General features: G+C 39.0%; 1 protein-coding gene across 2 annotated transcripts in view; it reads left to right on the forward strand.

The window, feature by feature from the left end:
• Positions 1-21,853, forward strand: part of LOC113177471 (WD repeat and FYVE domain-containing protein 3) — a 238,746-nt gene extending 216,893 nt beyond the window's left edge. For both annotated transcript variants that reach the window (XM_077803562.1, XM_077803563.1), the window contains 8 exons: positions 366-524; positions 2,599-2,778; positions 5,587-5,769; positions 6,911-7,007; positions 9,370-9,693; positions 10,324-10,435; positions 10,789-10,986; positions 18,539-21,853. In XM_077803562.1, coding sequence (XP_077659688.1) covers positions 366-524; positions 2,599-2,778; positions 5,587-5,769; positions 6,911-7,007; positions 9,370-9,693; positions 10,324-10,435; positions 10,789-10,986; positions 18,539-18,662 — 1,377 coding nt within the window. In that variant the 3' untranslated portion in view covers positions 18,663-21,853. The remainder of the gene's footprint in view (positions 1-365; positions 525-2,598; positions 2,779-5,586; positions 5,770-6,910; positions 7,008-9,369; positions 9,694-10,323; positions 10,436-10,788; positions 10,987-18,538) is intronic.
• The last annotated feature ends 4,393 nt before the right edge of the window (positions 21,854-26,246 follow it).

A 26,246-nucleotide genomic window follows, 5' to 3' on the forward strand; every position in this document is an offset into this window, starting at 1 on the left:
ACATGCTTCCACTGGTTACAGCCTACACCCTTTTACCGGATCACCTCCTGCTTCTTACATAGCAGCACCACACAAATTGAACATCATTTTCCCACACTGGAGAAACCAGAGATCCCCATGATGAATGAAGTCCTTTTTAATTATGGTTCTTGGCAGCAAGTACAGTTAGGAAACTATGGGAACAATCCAGTGTGGAGCTTCAATGGAAACATCACAAAACTAAAACCAACCCAGAACGTGAGTTGGTGTGTGCCTGTGAGGTGCCTCAGCTGAGGGCCTTGCCCTTTACTCAGCTCTGCTGCTTGCACAGCTGAAGTCTAGAGCACTTGGTGGCATGTGTGTCTCACATCTGTTTTGTTTTACAGGCAGTAACTGTTTATGAATGTTTGTCAGAGTGGGGCCAGATTCTCTGTGCAATTTGCCCCAACCCCAAGCTGGTCATTACAGGTGGAACAAGCACGGTTGTGTGTGTGTGGGAGATGGGCACCTCAAAAGAAAAGGCGAAGACCCTCACGCTCAAGCAGGTAACTGAGGGTGAGCAGATGGAATGGGCTCATTCCATCTCAGCCTGCTCTGGAGAAACTAACAAAGCTTCCTTCGTCCTAGGTACATCAGGCATAACATAAAAAACCAAAAAGTGCTCTTTTGCTAGAAATTCTTAAAAAAAAAACATACTATTTCTAAAAATTATCAAGCTGATTCTTTTTTAAAAATTAAAGCAAGTCATTTTTAGGTAATATATGTTGATATATTTAAGTAATATAAATATTTCTTACAAATTATATGTTTATTAACTTTTTGAAAATCAAATTATATTTGCTGTTGATCCTTACTAATTTCAAGATGATTTACATTTAGATGAACCACAAAGTCGTAGTTGTTTCTCTCTTCTTTTGTCATTTCCTTAAGGACCTGCCAAACTCATAATATTTAGTAGAATCCTTGAAGATTTAGTTAACAGGTTTTTCTAATCACATAATTTTCATTTAAAGCAGTAATCTGTTTATAAGTAAGCCATCTTTTTAAAAAAAATTTGTAGTTGTAGATGGACAGAATGCCTTTATTTTATTTGTTTATTTTTATGTGGTGCTGAGTATTGAACCCAGTGCCATATGCATGCTAGGCAAGTGCTCTGCCACTGAGCTATAGCCCCAGCCCAAGCCATCTTTTAATATTTGACTTATGAGAGAATTTATCATAAGATGTTGTTTAAATAAGAAGCATACATTTAAGTATTTTTTTATTATTATTGAAAAGTAGTGTAAGTACTATCATTTATTGCATGCCTCCTATGTTAAGGACACTATGCTGGGTGTCTTAAAAATACAGAACTTCAATCCTTACAATTTCATAAGGAAGATATTAAGCACACTTTACACCTGAAAAAAAAAAAAAGAGAGAGAGAGAGAGAAAGAAAGAGGTCAAATGACATGCTCAAAATTATAGTTGTGAAAAAAAAAACAGAATTTAAATTCAGTTCTGACTCCAAAACCATTTTAGATATACTTTTGAACAGTAGTATCTTAAATATCTGTAGAAAGAATTGGACCCCTGGTACTTTTACCAACAACCATCTAAATAGACCAGAGGCTTCATAGACTTCCTGAGTCCTGTGGCAGATCACACCAAGAGAAGCAAACTCCTGAAACAAACAAGCACCAAATTGACATACATTCTGCTGATACAAACTCCTGCTTAAATATTTTTAAATTAGAAAAAAGATTCTGAAGATGACATGCCAGTCAAATGGGGTTTGCTAAACACACCATGCAGACGTCTGTGTGCCCCAAATTTTAAACCAACTCATTATTTAAGCAGGCATATTCTTCTGCCAGGGAAGATGGCCCATTCTGATACTCAGGGACTCCTTAACAGTAATCTTGATATTTCCCTTCAAAATCCTTACTTATTTTCACTTACTACCATTCATTCCCGTGGGTCCTGTTTCTATTCATTTTCTAGCAAAAGAGAACAGTTCTTATTCCAGTTTGAAGAAGGAGTTCCTCTCAGAGAGAACTCCTCAGATATTTCCCATGGAGTAGAAGGACTGCACATTGACACATCAGAATGACACTGTTCCCTTGTCTTTCAGAACCAGATACTGCAATCTTGTTGTTCTCATCATTTGTATATTTTTATTTTTTAATTTTTGACTAACATAAAATAACTGCATGTAGTTTGTGCACCTTAAAAAAAAATTCATCAATTACAGGTCCTCAGAATAAACAAACAGGTGTTTGTGACATAAGAGAATGGACACACAGTTTCAGTTCTGTTTGGGGGCCAATTATCAGTGTATTTCCACATAGAAATAGCATGAAGAAATCCAAGCTGGGTTGCAGCTGCCAATCCCCATGCTCTCAACTATGCTGACCTATGTTTAGGAAAGTAGAATAAAACTCGTCCCCCATCCATACTAGATGAGCCCACGATGGGCCACATGAGGAGAAAGGTCAGCCCCGCACTGCCCAGATGGCCCCACTCAGGGCACCCACTGCCCTCAGCATAGCTTCTATCTGATGAATCTGGGAGCTTCTGAAGTCGCTTATGAGATCTGTTACTGTGATTGATCTGATATGTTGCTGTTTTCTTTTGTAGGCCTTACTTGGCCACACTGATACTGTCACCTGTGCCACAGCATCACTAGCCTATCACATAATTGTCAGTGGGTCCCGTGACCGGACATGCATTATTTGGGATTTGAATAAACTGTCATTTCTAACCCAGCTACGAGGCCATCGAGCTCCGGTTTCTACTCTTTGTATCAATGAATTAACAGTAAGTATTAAATTGCACAATTGTTTTATATTCAGGGGAACCATACTCAGTAAAAAATGACTTTTCCTAAGCTGATAGACACTCATTCTGAAAGTCACTACATTTCTCTTGATTTCTGTGTTTTTTGAAAAGCAGATGGAGATTAAAATTTTTGACCCAAAGAGTACTTGTGTCTTAAAATTTATTCACTACTAGGTACTTTAAAGTACAAGATTTGGTTAAAATAAAACAAATATGATATGCTTTTTAAAAAATAAGGAACTCATGGGATTTATTAAGAATGTTCAGGCTGGGGTTGTGGCTGCATGGTAGAGCACTTGCCTAAGCACATATGAGGCACTGGGTTCAATTCCCAGCACCACATAAAAATAAATGTTCATCCACAAATTAAAAATATATTTTTTTAAAAAAAGAATGTTCAAATTTTGTTGAAATTTTTAACAAAGTACATTATTTGTTTTGAAAAGTGAAAAGAGTAGGTTTTGGGTGCCCAAATGAGAAAATTTGTTATTATTTTTAAAACATTCTCAAATTATCAAGGAATTTTAATCTCAAAAATAAATATTTTATAAATAAAAATAAAAATAAATCCACTGGACTAGAAGTTCCCCACATAGAGCAAGTCCCATTGAATTGAACAAAAGAGGGAGTCCTCTTTATCACTAAGGGGTTGTCAGGCAGGGGAAGCTTAAGAGTAGGTTTATAAAAAATGAGGTTCATAAGTCCAAGGGTACATTACTATAGGATAACGTGTCCTGTCCCAGGAACCCACCCCAGCCTCTTCACTAACAACATTCCCATTCCCTCCTCATTCCTGCCCTGTGGCCACCTTTAGGAAATGGTAGTTCTCACCATGTTATTGAGGGATGTTTCTGTTACCATCCACACAGACAACTTTCCTTTTCCTTCACATTTTTTATTTCTTTCAGACAATACTGTTTTATATTTACAATCAAATATCTTGTAGTCACACCAAAAAAAAAAAAAATAGTTCTGGTGAAAGGCTTCTGGAGTGTCTCACTGATGGTAGGAGGACTCACAAATGTGAATAAGTTGGGGAAGGAAGGGTAACAGAGTCAAATTTGGTATTGGTGTATTTGGTAGGTTTAAGATATTTCAGAACACAGCCTTGGGTTAGGCCTGAAAACTTTTATTTCTAAAGAACTGTAGAAAAATATAGGAGCGACAGAACCACTCTGACCTAACAGTGTGTTACTCTGAGTCAGATGCTTAATTTCATTGAAGTTCTTTGTTTTGAAGTTGTTCTTAAATAGAATTTTATTTACAGTCAGTTATTTGAGCCATTATACACCCACTGGATTGTAATAGTTGCTGCAAACACTGGGGTTTTTTTTCCTTTTCTTTTCATAAATGTTTTTTATAGTTTCTTAACACATGAAAATAATTCTATTTCTGTTTATCCAACCAATATCCAATGTGCTTAACTTGTGTTTACATTTTGGGCCCAAGTTCCCTTGGCAGCTGCTCTTTATTTCTTCTTCTATGGCTCAGCCCTCATGACCACAATATTCGCTTTAATGCATTCTTAATTGTATCCCCCTGGAGTCACTGAAGAGGTCTTGCCTAGTGCAGAATGAAGTGGCTGTCTCTGGTTTCTTGCAGAGACCAGGGACACTAATTAAAACTCACCTGCTGACACTCAGAGACAGCTCAGTGACTGATACAGAGGTAGACAGAGCAACAGAGAGTATTATTTGTGTTCGGGTTTGTTTAGCTTCTTGCTATGGAGCTAGAGGGGCTGTAGAGAGGGGCTAGGAACAGTAGATGAGCAGAGAGTGCAGCCTTGTCATCCCACCCCAGTGTCCCTTTGCCTTCGTCCTTGTGTTGGTGCTGCTACTCAGCTTCTGGTGCTCCCTCTGCTTTTGATGACCATCTTCTAATATCTAATAGATTGTTGTGAATTTCCCGACTGCCCTGCAATCACTAGGTCAATTCTAAAGTAACAGCCAGCAATGGAACAACCAGGCCACCTTAGGATTAGAGTGGCAGTACAGGATGGTTTGTGAACATTGGGACTACAGAGAACTGCTGCTGTGCCCCTCACTGTCACCCTCTGAAGCCTATCTGGTGCTAGCTGACCTCACAGGGTCACTGTGAGGGTCAGACTTGAGGGAAAGGCCTTTCCTTCTGGCCTTTGGAATTCATGTTTTCATGAGTTATCAGCTCAGGGAATCTTAGATTTTATTAGAAGTGACTTACATGCCAGGTTTCTTTTTTCACCCTCATTCTCCCACCCTTCTTGTGAATGTGAATTTTAAAAAAAGGTATTATGATGTTACCAAGATATTACCATGTCATTTGTTGGAGAGACACAATATACCTGGACTGAATATTTTTTCTTCTACCCTATAGTGTTGATGATTGGACTCAATTATGTAAAAGTCTGTGTGGGTGAATTCCTCTAAATGAAAAGTATAAATAGAGTTTGTAAACAACAGGAGGAAGAAGAACATTTTGTCACCCCCTCTGATGACATAGTACTTTGTGGTGGAATGAGAGCTTGCTCAGCAGTGTGCTGGGCACAAACTTCTCTCTCATCTCCATTTGTGACCCCCTGACATAGCATCCACTCAGCTTTGAATTTTTAAAGAAGCCTCTTGAATTTTTAAAGAAAATCAGGATATTTATTTTTAAGTCATTAAGCAGTGAATTCTAAGTTACCTTAGAAATAATTCAGCCATTAATCTAGGGAATGAGGTGTTTTTGAGAGCAGGCCAAAGATGCAATTATTTTTCTGAAACTAATATATAATATGAAGAGAATGAACAGTCTTCCTTTATCTTGCAGGGGGACATTGTGTCCTGCGCTGGCACATACATCCATGTGTGGAGCATTAACGGGAACCCTATCATGAGTGTAAACACGTTCACAGGTTGGAGCCAGCAGATCGTCTGCTGCTGCGTGTCAGAGATGAACGAATGGGACACACAGAATGTCATAGTAACAGGACACTCAAATGGAGAGGTTCGGGTAAGTGGGCACAAAGAAGTATTTGGTGTCCTAGTTGTCTGAAAATTAGGAAGCTGTTTAAAGTGTAAGGATACCTGTTCAGGTTGTTATGTTTAGCAGAGTCTCCCTGCTATCCACATGGGCCCTGGCCCATGCTCATCAGTTATGGTGAACATCAGAGATTGGGCCCCTTTTCTTCCTACTTAGTAGAGCTGTTAGTGCTACTGACGGCCAACAGCTTAACACCAGAGATCACTTAACCATGATCCCCCTGCCACATGGGACTGCTCACATTGTGAACTGTGTAAATACTGGGTTTTCAACCTGTCAAATAATTTTGTAGGAAAAATGTAGTTAGTGGGAACAGTGTCTTCTGTACAGAGTAGCACAGAGCTAGACAATGTATCCAGTGACCTCAGGCTTTTTACTGGGCTAGATCCCACGTGATTGCTCCTGAAACCTAGAAGTGGTATATCTTTTTCTTAGTTTTCTGAGTCTGGCCTCTTCAGAAAAGAGAATCAACAGAGTATTTACCTTTGTAGTCTATGCAAATATTTGCATTTTTCTCACTCAGATTTTTCTTTGTGCCTGTTTTTTTTTTTTTCTTTGTCAAAGCAAAGAGCAGCTGGTTACCGCCCTTCTTAGTCACAGTGCATGCTTAGAGACAGTGAGGCTGCCAGCCCACTCCCCTGCCACACCCTGTGCCTCAGACAGCAAGTGCTCGGGCACGCACATGCACTCCCAGAGGCTGCCTTCTTGAGTGGTATTCCAGGTCACTGGATTATCGAGGTGTTATGAAAAGCTCCACAGTCAGATACATTTGGGGATCCTGCTGGCTATGTGCCTTCTTGGAGATCTGCAGTAGATATTTGTATATGCAAGACTCTTGAGATTTTTATAGGAAACAGAAGTTTACTTACTTCGTTGAACCATGTTTTGAACTTACTTTTCCACATTCATCTTTATCCACTCTGAAACAGTCATTATGCAAGACAGTTCCTGCCACATTTGACAAGACACAAGGAACTCTGCATTGGTGCAATCCTAGAAAGGAAGTTATGTGTTTAACCTTGAGAGCTTGTCCTCATCCACTAACATGTACATCATTTCCTTGATTTGATTATCCACTTTTTTCTTTTTTTACTTTCGTACTTAAATGTAGTTTTGGAGAATGGAATTTCTGCAAGTTCCTGAAACACCAGCTCCTGAACCTGAGGAAGTCCTAGAAATGCAGGAAGACTGTCCAGAAGCACAAATAGGTATTTCATACATTATAAAAAATATTTGGTCACCTTCTATATTATTCTTTTTATTATTATTATTATATATTTTTTAAAGTCACTAGGAGTAACTTTATACCACACAACATAATCAAGGGCCCAAGGTTGGCCGTGGCTCACAAGAGCAGAGTTGCTGCCTGTTGTATAATTACTTTGGGCAGGTGTGCCAGGGTTTCTCCAGTTTACTGCACACACTCAGTGTAGCAGTGTTTTGTTGATTTCCACATTTCAAACTAAATTTAGGACAAACTTCCTAGAGGACCAAAGCTGTGAAAGGACCAAAGTTCTGAAAATACAAAGCAGATATGGAGGCACAGTGTTAGATAGTAGGATGACCGAACACCTCTCTTCCAGGCCTGTTCTGCCCGCACCTGGCTGTTCAGTCTGGACAACAGAGTGGCATCATGTTTATAAACTATCCACAGAGCCAGGTCAGAGTCCACCTTCAGTGTCCTCACCCAATACCTGCTTACATGGGGCATTAATTCAGGCTGATGCCTAGCAACCTGTGATCTACTATGTATTATTTGTGAAACACTTTAACATTTCCCCATGAAATAAAGAACTAGGTGATTTCTAAACAGAGTGACTAGAGTAATGCCATAAAACCAGGCAAGTTGTGCTTTGCATTAGTAATATCCAGAGAAGCTGCACCTCTAATGTAGAACAGTTGGGACAAGGGACTGACTAGAAAGGACTGTCATTTGAAGTTTGACCTTCCTATTGTCTGTGATTAATTTTTGTACACTGAGAATTCAGTGTCATTTTGATCACATGAGGGAGTTTCTAAGAGCAAAGACTTGCTATCAGAAAGATAGGAATAACTTCTCTTTGTAAACTGAAAATAGTCTGTACTTTCTATGCCAGAAAAAATAGGATCCTGGGAGTGGGACATTTTCACACTGTATTATACACTTGTCTTATGTTCATACATGTAAATTTCTACATAGACAATTGCACTTTTAACCAGAAAGGTCATCTGAATGTTTTAAAAAGAACATAAAAATTAAGCTCAATTCAACAGTTATTTGGGGGTTACCTGTAATGTGTGGGATAATGAGTTAAGGATTCCAGTGAGAAGTGGTCGCTTTTCCTTCCTTTAACAAAGCTTATTAAGTGTGTTGACAATGAAAGATGGGATGAATAAGTGAGATGGAAAAAGGGATCAAATTCAGGGTAGAGAGGTTTATATGTCGTCTTCCTTCTCGTGTATTTATACAGTGGACAGAGTTAGGCACAAGTGGTAGAAAGGGGAGAGCTGCCCCTGGGGAGGATTGGCTCTGATCAGTGTGGCAGTGATGGGATTTGAAGATACTTAATTGGGTGAAAAGGAAGCAAGGGATTCACTGAGAATCAAAGCCATTTCCAAGGTGAGTTAGGGCTTATGCTAATGATTGATTATACCTTAGGGCTCATGAGAATTAGCCATTGGGGTAACAGCTCCATTCAAATTAGTCCTAGACTCCTGAGAGTTAAAAGAAGCACACAATACATTTGTCCTATTTAAAAAAAAAAAAAAAATCGGTATGCAGTGAGATGGCACTACACACCCACATTTGTGTGCTCTCTTTTATTCCAACTATATGTAAATACATATTCTCGCATAGATTTCTCTTTTAGGAGACTATTACAAAGAGTGGAGAATTGATTGCAAAATGGCAATGAAAAGAGAAAGAAAAAATCCTAAATTGAAGCTTTCCTCAGTAACTCCTTCATCAGTGTGGTCGTTTACTTATTGACCGCTTTAGGCAAGACACTGGGGTTGGCTCTTTCTGCTGTCTGGTAGAAAGAATGTCCAGGTGTAATGGTGAAGAGTGAGGATTTTAAGTACCTGAGAGGAATAGGACTGGTAAAGGAGTCCAGAAGAGGGAGGGAGTACCTTCAGGCGAAGTAATTGGGTTGAATTTTAGAGAAAGAAGTGTGAAGCTTTGGCTTGCAAGACAGGCGATGGCCAAACACACAGATGCTGAGAAGACAGGTCTCCATCAGGCCGATGGTACGGGCAAACCCAGCCATGAGGAGGGGTAGAGCTGTGTGAAAAACACCTAAATGGCACATCTCTCTGGACTGGGGTGGGGAGTGTGAGGTTTTGGTCAGACTGTGAATGACTAAATGCCAAACTAAGGCCAGAGAACTCTGAAACTTTTCAGAAATTCTACCCATTGTTGCTATCCGAAATCTTGCTAAATCTGGGTGGGTGTTTTTTTTCCCTTTGGTTATACTTAGCTTAAAATATTATGTCTCTGAGTCTTGTATATGATAGGAAAAAAGATCAGTGGAACAAAGCTGGGTCTGATTGTGATGTGTCTGTATTTTCTAATTCTCCCAATGCTTTACCCAGGGCAGGAAGCTCAAGATGAGGACAGCAGTGATTCAGAAGCAGATGAGCAGAGCATCAGCCAGGAACCTAAGGACACTCCTAGCCAGCCCAGCAGCACCAGCCACAGACCTCGGGCAGCCTCCTGCAGAGCAACAGCCACCTGGTGCAATGACAGTGGCTCTGATGACTCCAGGCGCTGGTCTGACCAGCTCAGTCTAGATGAGAAAGATGGCTTCATCTTTGTCAACTATTCGGAGGGCCAGAGCAGAACCCATGTACAGGGCCCCATTAGCCACCCACATCCCAATCCTATGGAAGCACGAAATTACAACAGATTGAAACCTGGTAACTTGAAGTTTGGTATCTATTTCTTGCTTACTGTGTGAGGGTTAGTTGACCAAGTAAGGCCTCCCTGGGCTTCATCTCTGAGGTGCTCTGATTTAGAGAATCTGACCTGCTGGGCATTTTTTAAATGCCAAAAACTTCATTCATTCAGAAATTATGAAAGCTTGTGAAAATAAGCAAGTATTAGTTATAAATAAATAGATAAAGCTGGGGTTGGGGTTGTGGCTCAGTGGCGCAGTGCTTGCCTTGCACATGTGAGGCACTGGGTTCCACATAAAAATAAATGAGCAAAATAAAGATATGTGTCCATGTATGACTAAAAAAATATTTTTAAAAAAAATAGATAAAGCTACATTAGCAGGCAGCTTTACCTAGAGGCAAGGTTTTCAAAATCTTGCATTGAAGGTTTCTCCTTCTCTTCAGTTTCTTGTTTGGAATGAGACACTTTCTGACCTGATCCCACAGGTCACTGACAACTAGATTGCTTTCCCTGCATTCAGGGAGGCCATGGCTGGAACTGGAAAGGCTACTTGAGCTTATATTGAGGCACCCTGCCTCTTAAGGCCACCAGGTATAAGTGTATCACTTCTCAATTTGGTGTGTCGTGTTCTTCACTTCTCCCCACTCCAGGGTACCGGTGGGAACGGCAGCTGGTATTCAGGCATAAGTTCACTATGCACACAGCCTTCATTCGAAGGGACAACACACACCCAGCTGAAGTCACCGCACTTGGCATCTCCAAGTAAGTGTCCGTCTTCTACCCTACTTCCTCCAAGTTTCTTGCATAGCCAGGGTACACATGTTTCAGCCTTGAGGAAAACAGATTTCATGCTCATCCTCTGTAAAGGAAACTTGCCTATGTGTGGATTTAATTTAATTTGAGTTTTATAAAACATTACCCTCTGTGTTCTTCAAAAATACAGCAAGGTTCAGTTCAAAGAAAGTAATGGAAAAGTAAATTCGGGCCCAGTACTATTTCTGTCTCTTCCAACATGTTTCCCCTGAGGGAATTCAGGGGTTCCTCATGACCCTCACCGCTCCCACCCCAAAATACACCCCAACACTAGACCAGAGGCCTTCTTGTGTCTCCTACAGGGACCACAGCAGGATCCTCGTTGGTGATAGTCGAGGCCGAGTCTTCAGCTGGTCTGTGAGTGACCAGCCAGGCCGCTCTGCTGCTGACCATTGGGTGAAGGACGAAGGCAGTGACAGCTGCTCCAACTGCTCTGTGCGGTTTTCTCTCACAGAAAGGCGACACCATTGCAGGAACTGTGGACAGCTCTTCTGCCAGAAGTAAGATGAGACATGTGCTTTTTGAATGCTATGGATTACACTCTTAAGTCCATTTGTTATGCCCTGGGTACAAGTTCCAATTGTTCTGGTGTGCCTACTGCATTATACTCTGCTAGTATAAACAGTGTTCTTTTCTATTACTATAATTATGAAATATTCCTATCATAAAAAGTACAGAAATAGTCATTAAAACACCTGGTCACCTGTGACTTAGAATGCAGATATGCTAACATTTCATGTTTGCTTAGGTGTGTGCAAGGCAGGTGCATAGAAATGGTGTAAGTAGACTTCAGGTCTTCTCTTCCCCTTCCCATTCATACCCCTTTTGCTCCCCATGTTTTTACTTTCATGAGCAACTGTTACTTCTATAAACTTTGTTACATAAAATTCTTTTCTCAGCCTTCTATTGCATGTTGCCTGTAGCCTTGTGTAACTTTTTTACTTAATTTTTTAAAAATTCATTTGCACATACAACTATTATACTGAAGTATTCACTTTGCTGCCAGGTATTTCATTTTTATGATTGTATGAAAACTTACTTCCCTTTTGATGGACTCTGAAGGGTTTGGGGTTTTTTTCCATTTTGCACATACTACAAATAATGCCACAGAGTGTGTCCTTGTAAAGCATCCTTCTAATGCACAGGCTGCATCTCCTCTAGAGAAGGAATGGAGTTGGCAGAACCCAGACTTTGTCTTGGGCTTAACTTGCTCTTGGCAAATTACTCTCCAAAACAGTAAGTGCTAGTTTATACTGCTTCTAACACATTGTGAAAGTTTTCCAAATTCTTAGTCATGCTCACTATTGCCAAACCTTTCTCCTTTTGCCAATCTGATAGGTAAGGAAGTAGGCTTTGTCATTTTAATTTGCGATGCTGGTGAGGATGGACATCCTGTCTGTTGACATTTGGTGTTCCTCTTGGCTAACTGCCTGATTTCCTTTCAGGTTCAGTTGTCTCTTCTGGTTTTTTTTTCCTTGAGGAATTTTTTGTATGCTTTGTGCTCCACTCCTTTTATATATCATGAACATATCTTCTGCCATCTGTCTTGTATTTTAACTCCATGTATGATTTTTTTGTCATACAAGGTTTTAATTTTGATGTGATTGTATTTATTATTCTGTATGATTTTTTAATTTTTATATCTTCATATTTCTGTGTCCTGAGATCATAAAGATAACTTTATTTTCTTTTAATGGGTTTGAAGTTGACAGGCATGCTGGTGGCTATAACCCCAATGAGACTGAGAGGAGGGTGGCAAGTTTGAGGCCAGCCTCAATAACTTAAGAGAGATTCTGTCTCAAAATAAAAAATAAAAAGGGTTGGGGATGTAACTGGGGTTCACTTTCCAGTACTGCGAAAACAAACAAAAAGATTTAAAGCTTTTACAATTTTCGCATTTAGGTTTTTAACTCATTTGGGGTGTGACATGAGTCAGGGAGTTTTGTTTTGTTTTGTTTTGGTTTTTTGCCCCGTAAGAAGAGTTGGCTGTGCTGCAGCCTTGGATCTGGACATTTTCTCTGTTGTACACTGGTGTCCCCCATGTTCCCTGCCAAGTAACAGTGTACTTTCATATTTACACTGCCTTACTCCAGCAACTTTTTCACTGAAAACACATTATCCCATATTGAAGAATCTTTTTTGAAGCAGTTGTGGAGGTTGTATAGGGAGCACCGGCCGTTGGTAAGGGCATGGCCTTTCAGTTGACTTTGATCAAATGCTCACTAGGCTGCCCTGACCTCAGGCAAGTTGCTGAACCTCTCTGAGCTTGTTTCTTCATCTGTAAAATATTTCCACAGTGATCCTCCCCTCATAGAGGTACTGAGAGAATTGAATGAGCTCATGCATGTTTAAGTGTTGGAAAGCACCAGGTACAAGTCTAGCACTATAGATATTCCATAAAATGTATCATAATTTTTTATTTTTTTCCTTAAACCTTTTCTCTTATGCAGTCTGATTTTAGATGATGTCTCCAAAATGTTGCTCCAGCATTCCTGATAGAAACTATCTGAGATTGGCAGAGGATCCTGTTGTGTGGCTCTGTGCTATGATAGGCCTACTCTACAAACCTAGTAACCTAGGAATTTCTGATTACACCCCCATATGTATCCTGGTATACATCTGTTCTTTGTAGTGTTTAATTTCATAATATTGTCTAAAAATAGGTAACTCTTTAAATTATTCATTCTTATTAAATGTTAGATGGAACTGTCTCGGGATCATTGACCAAACAGGGACTGGTTGTGGTGAAGCAGCCAAAGCAAGAAGCTGTCCAGGAGGGCACAGCCTGCCCATGGTCTTCGTGCCCTTCAGCTGCTGACACCTGTCGACATTCCTGAGAGTTTCCATAGAATCCAGAAACTCCCTAAAAGCCCTTAAGCCTGGAGCATTTAATTTATACTTTTGAGCACTTAGATCAATGGAGATCAATATAAATCTCCATTTTCAATTCTGCAAAAATTCAAACTTAAAGTGATTTAATGCCACATACAGTATCATATCCTGCTTTATTCCAGGAATAGCAGCTCTGAATACTTTTTTAAGGATATGAACATATCTTAAGTATTGTCTACTTAAAGGAATTCTGTCTACCTAAATAGAAAATGAGAACATTTGGACCAGACAAAAAAAACCAAACTACCTATTTCTAAGAAATGATTGTGGTGCTAAGAGTGTAGCTTAGTGGTGGAGTGATTACCTAATGTGCATGAGGCCCTGAGTTCAATCCCCAGTACCACCAATCAAAAAAAAAAAAAAAAGAAAAATGATTTGAGAGTAAATCTATCAAAACATTTTAAGTTAAGGAACTTGTTTAGGGATCAAAGTGTCTTTTAAAATGGGCACAATGGCTGAAAAAAGGTTATTAGCTACTCACCTCCTCCTCTTCTGCCTCTTCCTTCTCCAAAAGGAAGAACCAAAGCAATAGGTATATGCCTGCATGTTGAGGTAAGTGTCCCTAAGAGATCACTGAAAATCAACAGGAGAAAAAACAGAAGCTTCATTAACATCCAGAGACCTGGGACAATATAGTAAGAGAAACAGAATCTCCCAGCACCTGCCACCCCAGCTCTATAGCAGCAGGGAGGAGTCTCCCCTCTGCAGAGGTAATGACGAAAGAGAGAATCCTGGTAAACTTGAAGTGCAGATGCTGGCAATCTTAGCTATTATAAAATTTCACAGTCTTTCCTAAATATATAAGAAATCTGAGAACTGCACAGTAGCTTGATTTTCATAAAAAGAATTCACTATATCTCCCAGTGAACCTTAACATACTATAGCCAGGAGTCATCTGAATAAGGGACCTATTTATTTGTCGTCTGAATTTGGACTGCTCTAGGGTCAGAAATACATACATATTCCTTTCTCTGGACCTCTACAGATATTTCACTGCACTGATTCAGCAAGTAGTTGCCTCACAAACTAAACTTGGCTGAGTAGAGTGAATCTGAAACAAACCTGCTGAGAGCACTACACTATAAGGAACAGGTGTTGCAACACAAAGGGTGCCGTCTTCAAGAACTGGGGCAGGTTGTGTTAGGGATGTTTCTTCCAAGACCAGGGGTGTGGTCAGATAGATGTGCATGGTTTTATAGGACTGCCAGGATGAAATCAGTTGCCCACATGATTCCAGCCATCCCTTCTCCCAGTGCCCTGAATGGGCACTTGATACTAACAAGATAGAGAAAGAACTCTGATTCCGCTGCTCCCCCTCCCACAGGAGTCTGATGAGGAGATCTTGAGCAAGCCATGCTCCAGCTGTCACCCTGCTTCTGGTGCATGTAGCCTAAGAAGGTTGGAGAGAAACTTTGCCCAGCACTGGCCATGTTCCATTTTCGCTTGCTCCAGCAAGCACTTCGGCTGAGAAGAGTTTTGCCAACTTCAGCCGCAACCCACTGATGCTTGAGCAGGCACTATAATTGGAAAAATTGGGAGAAAAGCTCAGCTATCACCCTGTTCCCAGATACACATGGCTGTGGCAGGAGCACATGAGGTCTCATTTCAGAGTAAGGCATGACCACAGTAGCAGCAAGGAGGAACACAACACCTGCTATGCCCCACTTGTATGAGTCACCACAATCAGTCACCACAATACCTTGTCTGATGCGTGACAACAGAACTGGGTATGAGTGCCATAGAGGAGTGTTGTGATTCCAGCTCCCCCTCTCCCCACAAAGCCTCTGGGCTCTCACCTGTGTCTTCAGTGGGAGGCCCCCTCACCACTATGGTACAGCTAGTGCTGGAGACCCTTACAAATACCAGAGCCAACATCAAGAATATCTGAGAACTACTGGGCATGGTGTTTGTTTCCCAGCACCTGGGAGACTGAGGCAGAAGGATACCAAGTTTGAGGCTGGCCTAGGCACTTTAGGTAAGACACTTGTCTCAAAATCTATAAAGGGCTGGGGATGTAGCTCAATGGTTGAGCACCCCTGTGTTAAATCCTGAATATCAAAAAAGCTGGGCATGGTGGCACATGCCTGTAATCCCAGTGGCTTGGGAGGCTGAGATAGGAGAATCTTGAGTTCAAAGCCAGCTTCAGCAACAGCGAGGTGCTGAGCAACTCAGTGAGACTTTGTCTCTAAATAAAATGCAAAATAAAGCTGAATAAATAAAAAAAACTTTTTAAAGTGCCTGAGAAACCCCCATCACCACATAGGAATCATCACACCTATTGTAGGAATGCATCCTACACCACCCATACTTGAACTGATGGAGTATCACTATCTTTGTATGACCTGCAGACCTATCTTTGTATGACCTGCAGAGACAGCAGGTCATACTCTCTTACTCTGATATGGTACACTGCCCCAACTCACTAATTACAGCAATAGGAGCTAAAGGGCTGTTATACTATAGAGTGAAGCTAGAAAAAAACTCAACATTGCCTACCAAACCAATACCCCAAGACTTATATTCAGGAGAAAGCCATTTACTAAGAAGACCATACCATAAAAGTAGTAGATCTCAACTGTGCAGATCAACATAGGAACATAAGGAATATGAAGAAATAAGGTGATATGAGACCTCCAAAAGATCATAACACTCTAGCAACAGATTCCAAAGATGTCAAAATGGATGCAGTGTCCGATGATGAATTCAAAATTATTTTTAAAAGCTCTAGGAGATCCAGGAGAATACAGATAAACAGATGAACTCAGAAGGTAACAGTGCAAGGATGAATGAGAAATACAGCAAAAAGAGGTTTTAAAGAACCAAACATCTTGGAAATGAGCTCAGTGAGTAAAAACATTCAGTTGAAAGTCTCAACAACAGATCAAGTGGAAGAAGGAATATTGTAAGTTGAAGACGGGTCATATTCAGACAGGAAAAAAATGACAATGAAAAGAGTATTCAGGATCTTTGGGACACCACTAAATGGTCGAACATCAGCATCACTGGTATATCTGAAGGGGAGGAAATAGAGATTTTAAAAAGCCTACTCAATTTAAATACTAATAGAAAACTTCCCTAATGTTGGAAGAGTTGGACATCCATGTACAGGAGTCACAGAACCCCAACAGACATGAGCAGTGTTTTCCTATTACCAAAATCTGGCAAGGTATAACAGCAAAAAAGAAAACTATAAACCAATATCCCTGATGAACATAGATGTAGATAGAAATACTCAGAAAATACTAGCAAAGCAAATTCAACAGCACATTTTTGAAAATTCATATCCCACAATCAAGTTGGTTTTACTTCAGGGTTTTAAGGATAGTTTACATGCACAAATCAATAACTATAATATATCACAAAAATAGAAAAAAAGAATAAAATCATATAATCATCTTAATAGATGTAGAAAAACATTTGATAAAATTGAGTAGCCCTTCATGATAAAAGCCCTGAACAAATCAGATATAGAAATATAATTCAGTAAAGTCTCTATCTATGAGAAACTCCACCATCATAATGCCAAATAGGGAAAAACTGAATGTATTTCCTATAAGATCAGGAAAAAGACAAGGTATTTATTCTCACACTCATTCAATGTTTTACTAGAAATTTTAGCCAGAGACCCTAAACAAAAGAAAGAAAAGTCACATAAATAAGAAAGGAGAAAATCAAATTATCACCTTTTGCAGGTGTTAGAACTGATATTTAATGAAGTTGCAAAATACAAAATTAACATACAAAAATCAGTAGCTTTCTTATACACCAATAATAAATTTGCCAAGAAAGAAATCCTGAAAGCTAGCAACAGCCAACAAATGTATGAAAAATACTCATTAGGGCTGGGGTTGTGGCTCAGTGGTGCCACAACTTGCCTAGCATATGTGAGGCACTGGGTTCAATCCCCAGCACCACATAATAAATAAATAAATAAATAGATAGATAGATAGATAGATAGATAGATAAATAAATAAATAAATGTAGGTTTAAAAAGTGCTCATTAGCCATCAGGGAAATGCAAATTAAAACTATAATGAGATACATTTCACCCCAGTTAGAGTGGCTGTTATAAAAAAATATATATTCTGAGAGAATGAAGAGATAAAGAACTTTTGTACATTGTTGGTGGGAATGTAAATTATTATAGCCTGGAAAACAGTGTGCAGGTTCCTCAAAAAACTAAAAATAGGGCCACCAAATGATCGAGCTGTCCTATTCCTGTGTAGACATCCAAAGGACATGAAGTGAGCATACAAAAGAGATTTGTATACCCCTGTTTATAGAGGCACTATTCATAAAAGCTAAGATATGGAATCAGCTTAAGTGCCTGTCTACAGATGAATACAGGATGAATACAGAAAACATATATATGCACAATGCAGTGATAAAGAAAAATGAAATCGTGTCATTTGTAGCAAAATGGATAGAACTGGAGATTATCATGTTAAGTGAAAAAAACTCAACACAGAAAGGCAAGTATCATGTTCTTTCTCACATGAAAACTAAAGCAAACAAAAAAAAAAATTAAAAAGCTGACCTGAAAGAGTGACTACTAGGAACTGGGAATAGGAAGTGTGGCCAGGAGTGGGAGGTTGGGGGCAAGTGAAGGAATGGTAGATGGATATAATCAACACTCACTTATGCACGTATGGAAATACCACAGTGACTCTCATTAATATGTACAATTGATGTGCATTACTAAAAACAGATATAAATAAAATGGACAATTAGTCTTCTAATTTCCAAGGGGAAAAAACTTCTCTTCTGTGTAAAGACATCAACATACCGTCCAAGAGCACAGGCCTGGAGAACCAAGCAGACAGCCTCACACTGAGCTCTTTAGATCCCTGGGTTTCATTAATTTGGAAAATCTTAATTCTGTTTTTTGTTTTCTGTTTTCTAGTTCTCTAAAATCAAAGAAATGCCTTTCCTGGTATAATATATTTTTTCATAGGCTGAAACAAATAATGCAGCATCTCTTCTGGTTCCTGGTCAGCCACAGGATCAGACAATATTATGGCTTTGGGCATTCTCCTGGCATTGCATGCACCTTGGCCTCGACCTACAAGCCTTTCACTCAGTCTTTAAATCACTGTGCCTGGCCCAGTGATCACACAGAGAGAACCTATAATTAATTGATTTTTTTTTCTTTCCTTTTAGGTGCAGTCGATTTCAATCAGAAATCAAACGCTTGAAAATCTCATCCCCAGTGCGTGTTTGTCAAAACTGTTATTATAACTTACAGCATGAGAGGGGTTCAGAAGATGGGCCTCGAAATTGTTGAAGATTGAACAAGCTGATTAGAGACCACAGACCCCTCTCAGATTCCCCTGTCACAGCTCGGAAGGCATCAGAAACAGTCTCCGTTTACACATCTCTTCATACCACATGGTTGAAGTGTTGAATTCAAAGGGATCATTGAATAAACGGGTGTAGAGTACAGTACCGGGGCAGACACTATTCAGGTGGACAGCGCAAGAAGAATACAAGGTGGTTCCTAGGAACGACATTTTCAATATCCAGTTCTCCCAGATAACAGTAGCTGTCTCCAAGAGAAAAATCCTCACTTAATAACTGTCTTTTCCTGCATCTCATTTTTATAGAGCTATCCATCCTTATTTGGAAAAACCAACAAAAACAAAAAAGGCTTTTAGAAAATGGTTGTAAATCTGACTCCTTTGCAAGTAACTGTGTATATTGTAAATAGGTATAAAGGCCTTTTTTTCTAAATAAGGACCTAACTGCCTGTAACATGAGACTTCAAACTAAACCACTAACACAAAGAACTACTTATGGTTTGTCTAACATCTCTCACTTACCAACTGATTATAAATGTTTTTTTAAAATCCTCAAAGACATTATCTGTGTTTTTTTTCTTTTCTTTTCAAACCCAGCCTGTGTGCCTGATGTCATTTCTTTCAAGTTGCCCACAGTATCTCCACTTAAACTAGGCTAATAACCAAAATAATGTGGACCTTCTTTAGGAAACAGTGTGGGAGAATAGAAGTCCAGCCGTGAGATAACCTGGAAATATTAGGGCGTCTTGTACCTGGCTATGCACCACCTCAGTGTTGCTCTTATGTAACAAGGCCCCTTAAACTTGTGTGTGGACTGCTGTTTGGTCAAGGCATATATTCTTAGTGTTGCATAAAGGTGGTCAGGTGACTGATGTAGTGCAGGAAGCAGCCCTGCCTCAATTAATGGAATATATTTGCATGTGACCCCAAATTAGCTTTCTTGCATAGAACATAATAAGTATGTGTCTTTGGTGATACTAATGTTCTACTATAACATATTTTCAAAAAAAAAGGTTAAAAAAAGTGTACAGAATTAAAATTTAAACCTGTGTAAAACTGGATCATGTCAGAACTGCTTAAAATTAACCTTTACCATTTAATGCCATCTACCTGAAAATGGTGAGATTTATACTGTATCAATGTCTATTTTTTTGTTTTTGCTATGAATATAATTACAGTATTTTAATATTTAGTTATTTAATTTGTTCTACTAGTTGGATACAGAACACACAAATCCAGGGGGGTTAAAGCTGGCGGGGGCTAAGAGATTAAGTTTAGTTTACAGAAAAGAAAGGCTTTGGTGGTGGGGTTTTTTTAAATGTGTGTTATGTACATAAATATAAATATATATATAAAATCAAATGAAACAATTACTCTAGATTTTAACATTTTCAGATACTTAGTAATAATATTATGAACAATTCTAAAAGCCCTGTGATTTGAAAAATGTAGAATCATTAATGGCCCCAAAAAGGAAGGACAGGCCTTCACACCCTCATGGAGGCATCATACAGAGGACAGTGGCTTTGGCTATCCCAACTTTTCATCTTTAGGCCCTGGTAACAGGCACACTTATGCACTAAAATGCACATATATGTACATGCATTCAAAACTAGGCATTTGGTACAACAATGATCTTGTACCTAATGGGCTGAAACCAGCTTAAGAACAGATTTGTTCTTCCTGATAACTAGGTCTCCAAGAGAAATAGAAAGGCTGCTTTAGTGCCTTATGCTACTAAATTTAAGTCTTTATTTACCTAAGTTTGAGCCTACAGTCTACTTATGATTACATATCAGATCTGATTAAAACACTTCCATTTCTAAAGGTTCAGATACACTTGTTAATAAAAGGATTATTGGCATTAATAATTTCACTTGAAGAGAAGTCGTGTTCTGCTTTCCTTTCTGTGTCTCACTCCTCGCCCTTCCCCATCTCCATCTTATTCCCATTCTAGAAAACAATGCTGATGTTCACCAGTTGCAGAAACTGTGCTGTCACACAGTACCGGGCTGCCTGCCTGCCCTCTGGATGCATTGTAGCAGTGTTATTCTACACTTTTTTAAAAAAGAAGCACCCTCCTTTTGTCCACGACCATGTTTACCCCATATCCAATGGCAGAGGTGTTCCTTAAAGACTTGAATATAGGAATGTGTGTGTGTGTAGTCACTTAAAGGTTATTCCTGTATGTAGTCCAAAGTTATATGGGATGAACACTTTGAAACTTTCCAACACAACTTCCATAATAGAAGGTGGAAACCAAAACCCTCATGATAGTATTTCCTCTGGCAGCTGGTGCTGTGGGCAACTGTTTTGTTCAATCTAGTTTATTTTCTTTTTGCTTCCGAGGCAGAAATCATAGAATCACTCACACATACAAGTACACTCACGCACATAAATTAATTATTTCTCTGGGTATCTTCTGTGTTCTATGTAAATTTGTTTACCAACACATATTCTCAGTGTGTACATCCACCTTTGTGTGGTCTGCATTCTTTCTCTGCGAGTACCTCACAGGGCTCCTGCCTGATCTTCGTAGTTTTATTTGTTCGTCCATCCTTCCCATCCACCCACTTATTTGTCCATGTACTCTAACATTTGTGTGTAGCGTGCAAGTGTGATGTCATGCTTTTGAAGAAGAGAATAGCTGCCCATAGCAGCCATCCGTCTGGATAATAGCAAAACACTCTAGATAAGTTATTTTGCACTTTCTTATGTATAAAGTTGGTAGAAACTTATTTTTGCTTTGTATCATTTAAATACATTTTGTTTTGGTAAATGAACTGTGTATAAAATATTTATGCTGTTAAAACTGTTTTTAGAAAGTATTTTTAATTTCAGCAAGTTTGGTTACTTGTTGCATGACTATTAACACAGCTGACTTTTTGTGTCAGTGCAATGTATATTTTTTGTCCTGTTATTAACTTGTAAGCCCTAGTAATGGCCGATTATTTGTACAGCAACAGAAGTAAATTGAAGATACTGGCTAAGACTGGATTGATTGTGGACTTTTGTACTATATTGCAGAATCCAATATCTGTTTTTTTGGTGGATATGTAAAAGGCCTGAAGAATTCCTATCTAGTGTGCAATCTGTGATATCTGAATGTTCATTGTATATCTGTCTCTGATACAAAAAGGTAGAGTAACACAATTACAATACATGATTAAATGCAATAGTCCAGGTACTTAAGTATTTTTTTTATTTCAAATAAATACCTATTATTTACTACACACACACAAAAAAAAACTATTCAAGTTGTTTTAAAGTCAGTTCTTCAGAGAAAAACAAAAATGAGATTTAATAATTTCCTAAACTTTGTACAGTGTTTTCCTAGTTGTGAATATCTCTTTTGTCTCTGCATAAGATTGCAGGGATGTTGACTATTCAAATTCTAGATTGAGCCATCCATAAAAAATAGGTTTCCTGCATTCTGAATTTCCCAATTATGCTGGATTCCCAGGGCAGATGACTGTGTGGGAGTGGCAGTAGAAAGAAGCGAGTGACTTCTGAAAGACATGATCTTCAAGTTTGAGCCTATCAAAAAAGACCTTTCTGCATAATTTTGCTTTTTTTTTAACCCTCATATTGTAAAAAGTCCAGCAGCTGCTGTCGTCAGCTGGTCTTTGGTGTTAGAACTCAAAATCCATTTTATTGTTGCTTTATTTGGTTTTCAAATAGCCTTCCCAGGAAAGGAAGATGTAGACGACACTTAGTTTATTTAGATGGTTTTTGATGATTTCACTTTTTCTAAAGATATTAAGTTCATTTAAACTTGAACAGTCCCAAATTTGAAGCTATCATGTACAAATTACACATCAGTGCAATTCCACATAAGAAGCAGAAGATGAATGCCAAGCACTTCTAAAACCATAGCAGGCCGGGTATGGTGGTGCATGGCTCTGGTGGCTGAGGCAGGAGGATTACAAGTAAAACACCAGTCTCAGCAACTTAGTGAGGCCCTAAGCAACTTAGTGAGATTCTGTCTTTAAATTTTTTTTAAAAGGGTTGAGGATGTAGCTCAGTGGTAAAGCAATGCTGGGGTAAATCTCCAGTGCCAAAAAAAATAAATAAAACCATAGTGAATTCTTCAAAAGTAAAAAGTAAGTGGTGAGAGAAGGCCTAGGGCAGTTCCCATGTCTCCTTGCATTATTACTCAGTCTCTTTGAGAAGGGTTACATCAAGGATGGACATTGCAGAAAATCTCAAATGCAGAAATTCCATAACTAGAATGTGGAAAACTAACTAGAAGATTTAAAAGAATAAACATACAATCTTTAGTAAGTCTTTTCAACCATTTGCTTCTCATTTTCAGCACAATTTCTTCCCCATGCCTCATTTTTGCACATTTGGAGCAGCAAAGAGGCTTCATGGGATTGGCCCAATGTTGCTTGATGAATATTCTCTTTTTGCTTGATGAATATTCTCATCTTCCCCTGCCCACTGCAAAGCTCTTTTTATATTTGTTGTTTTCTCTTTTACTAGAGATGACATCAAGCCATGCCATCACACTGAAAGATGGCATAGTAACTTGAAGAACCTATGGTAGGAATTAAGACAGAATGCTGTTCTAGCCAGCTTGGGAAGCTTCCTGAAGCTTCCTTCCAGTGCTCTATCAGGTCTTCCTATGTCAATGCCTGCCTGAGACCATAACAAGGGTTTTAGATAGTGCCACTTTAAACTGTGGTTTTAGGCCTCCGGTCCTTAAAAATGTTATAAGGACCCCAAACAGCTTTATACAGTTTATATTCATCAGTAATTATTACAGTAGACATTAAAGCTGAGGATATGAGTATATATATATAATGAACTGATGAAAGCACTATATATAAACATCAATTATATATTTCTATAAATTACTTTCCAACCAATAAATTGGCAAGAGGAGTAGAATTTTATAAGTTTGGAAATCTTTAATGTCTAGTTTAACAGTGGATTCTAATATCTGCTTCTACAATTTGTTGTGATACTTTGTTTTGATTGAAGCAGATGAAGAAAATCCAGCCTCATAGGTAAGGGGAAAGGAGAACTATTTTAATAGTCTTTTCAGATAATTGTGTCCTAATACTTTTAGGGTTTTTCATAGTTTAAACTTCTTAAAGATGGGTACTATAGAGAATCTGAAATTAAGCTAGGCGCAATGGCACATGCCTATAATCCCAGCAACTCAGGAGATTGAGGCATGAGGATTGTGAATTCAAAGCCAGCCTCAGCAACAGCAAGGTGCTAAAAAACTCAGTGAGACCATGTCTCTAAATAAAATACAAAATAGGGCTGGGGATGTGGCTCAGTGGTCAAGTGCCCCTGAGTTTAATCCCTGGCACACACCCCTGCCCCCTGCAAAAAAAAAAAAAAAAAACTATACGGAACCTGAAATTGGACTAATGAACTTTTCATACTCTATTAAAATTCACTATTCTGCCTTGTACTTTGTATCTTTGCTCATCCATAATTTTATAGCATCATACATTGTTAACAAATATTGGTTCGCTGATATAACAGTGAACTATATGACTACTACTGCAGTGTATGCACATCTTCCAAAGGTTGACTATATAATATCAAAAATCACATTATATATATTAAAATATTACAGCCATCTCAGGAAACTCTATATAGTGTTGGATACACATTTTCAAATAATTTAGTCTTTCTTAAAACCTAAAATTTTATCATTTACAATTAAGTGCTGTTTACTCTTATCTCTGAAATAACAAACTCACTTTGTTAATTGTCAAAAACATTTCTGCCACAGGACCATAGTCTGTCACTGGGCTAAATCTTCAGTGCTAAAAAAAATATATATTTTTTTTTAAAAAATTTACTTTTTCAGTAAAAATGGGTGCTCTTCAAAAAATATGTGAGACCCCACTTATAGCTCAGGCACACAAGTACAAATTTTATTGCTTCTCTAAGGCTTTTTTTTTTTTTTTTTTTGCATACCAGGAATTGAAATCAGGAGTGCTCTACCACTGAGCCACATCCCCAGCTCTTTTTCATATTTTATTTTGAGACAGAATCACGCTCAGTTCCCTAAGATCTCACCAAATCGCTGAGGCTGGCTTTGAACTTGTGATCATCCTGCCTCAGCCTTTAGAGCCTTTGGGATTACAGACACGTCCCTCGGCACCCAGCTCCGAGGACATTCTTAAGGGAATCAGGTACTTGTTTATTTTACTGAGAGTGCTTGGTGATGAAGAATATGATTACTGTTGCTAACAGTTTGATGTCACTATCTTCATCACACCAAGATTCTAGCAGTTTTACCTACCATTGCTCTTGCACCACAGTATAAACACCAATGCAATGAAAATGTAAATGAGGTTTGGTATTATTATGGAAACAGTCTTCATCTTGCAGCTCCTCTGAAAGGGTCTTAGTATCTAGTGGTCTAGACTTCAAGAACCATTAGTCCAGGGAGAAGATGCATGAGATGCTCCCTAAACTGAAGAAGCATGCATACAATTGCATTTGGTAACTAAGTTCCTAAGCATACACCTGGAGCACTCATTGAAACCTGCCAGATACACAAGACGAGGCCCCATCACACTGGACAGATGGGGTGGCTGCACCCAGCTACAAAGGTATTACTTCCACAGCTCCAAACCTCAGAGAAACAAAGAACACATTTCTGAGGTATTGAGGTATCTAAGGAGGACATTTTTAAATTACTTTACTAAGTCAAGTCTCTATACTTTCCATACTGTAAAAGAACCTTAATGTTACCGAAAGCTTGGTCCTTGTCCCGAATGCTAGGTTTATTACTTGGCTAGCAAAGGAGAAACACAGGGGACTCCTGTCCCGAAGGCTGTGATTCTCCCCATCAGCAGGAACAGGTGGTTTTTAAAGAGGTGATTAAGAGAAAATGAGATTAAGGAGGAGAAATCATGAAGGAGAAGATCAGGGAAAAGAAGATCAGAAAAGATCAGGGGAAAGGTTAAGGAAAAGAAGATCAGGGAGAAGAAGATCAAGAAGGAGAAGGTTAGGGAGAAGGAGGTTGGGAAAAAGAAAGAAAAAAAAAAAACATGAAAGTTCCAAAGCCCCAAGGGCTACAGTCAAGACATGAAGTGAGCAGGAGCTGCATTCCAGGACAGAACAGTGATTTAAGGAAAAACAGCCTGTTCACATTACATTGATATTATTCTTTTAATATCACACACAGTTCTAACAAGCATCCTATACTGATTAGTCTGGGACCTGAGTTTCTGTTCTACCCCTTTCTGTGTGTGAACTTGGGTGAGTGACTTAAGCTCTCCGTGTCTGGGTTTGCTTATTTTAAAATGTTGTATTATGACAGCTGCCCCCAGAGAATCGTTATATATAAGGATTATATCTGGGAATACATATAGGGAAGGTAGTGCCTGACAATATGTTATAGTGTTAATTTCAAAATAGGAACATAAAAGAAATGATGTACTGAGACCTCTTTCAAAGGCCAGAGGCAAGGCGAGAAGCAGGAGCTCATCTTCACTCAGATAATCAGGGCAGAATGCTAGGGCAGGAAGAGCTCTATGAAGTCAAGCCCAGGCTCTCCTTTGGCACAGGGAAGGGTTCACAGAGGGGTTCACTTT

The sequence above is a fragment of the Urocitellus parryii genome, chromosome 10 (genome assembly GCF_045843805.1).
Source record: "Urocitellus parryii isolate mUroPar1 chromosome 10, mUroPar1.hap1, whole genome shotgun sequence".
In the NCBI taxonomy this organism is placed as follows: Eukaryota; Metazoa; Chordata; class Mammalia; order Rodentia; family Sciuridae; genus Urocitellus; species Urocitellus parryii.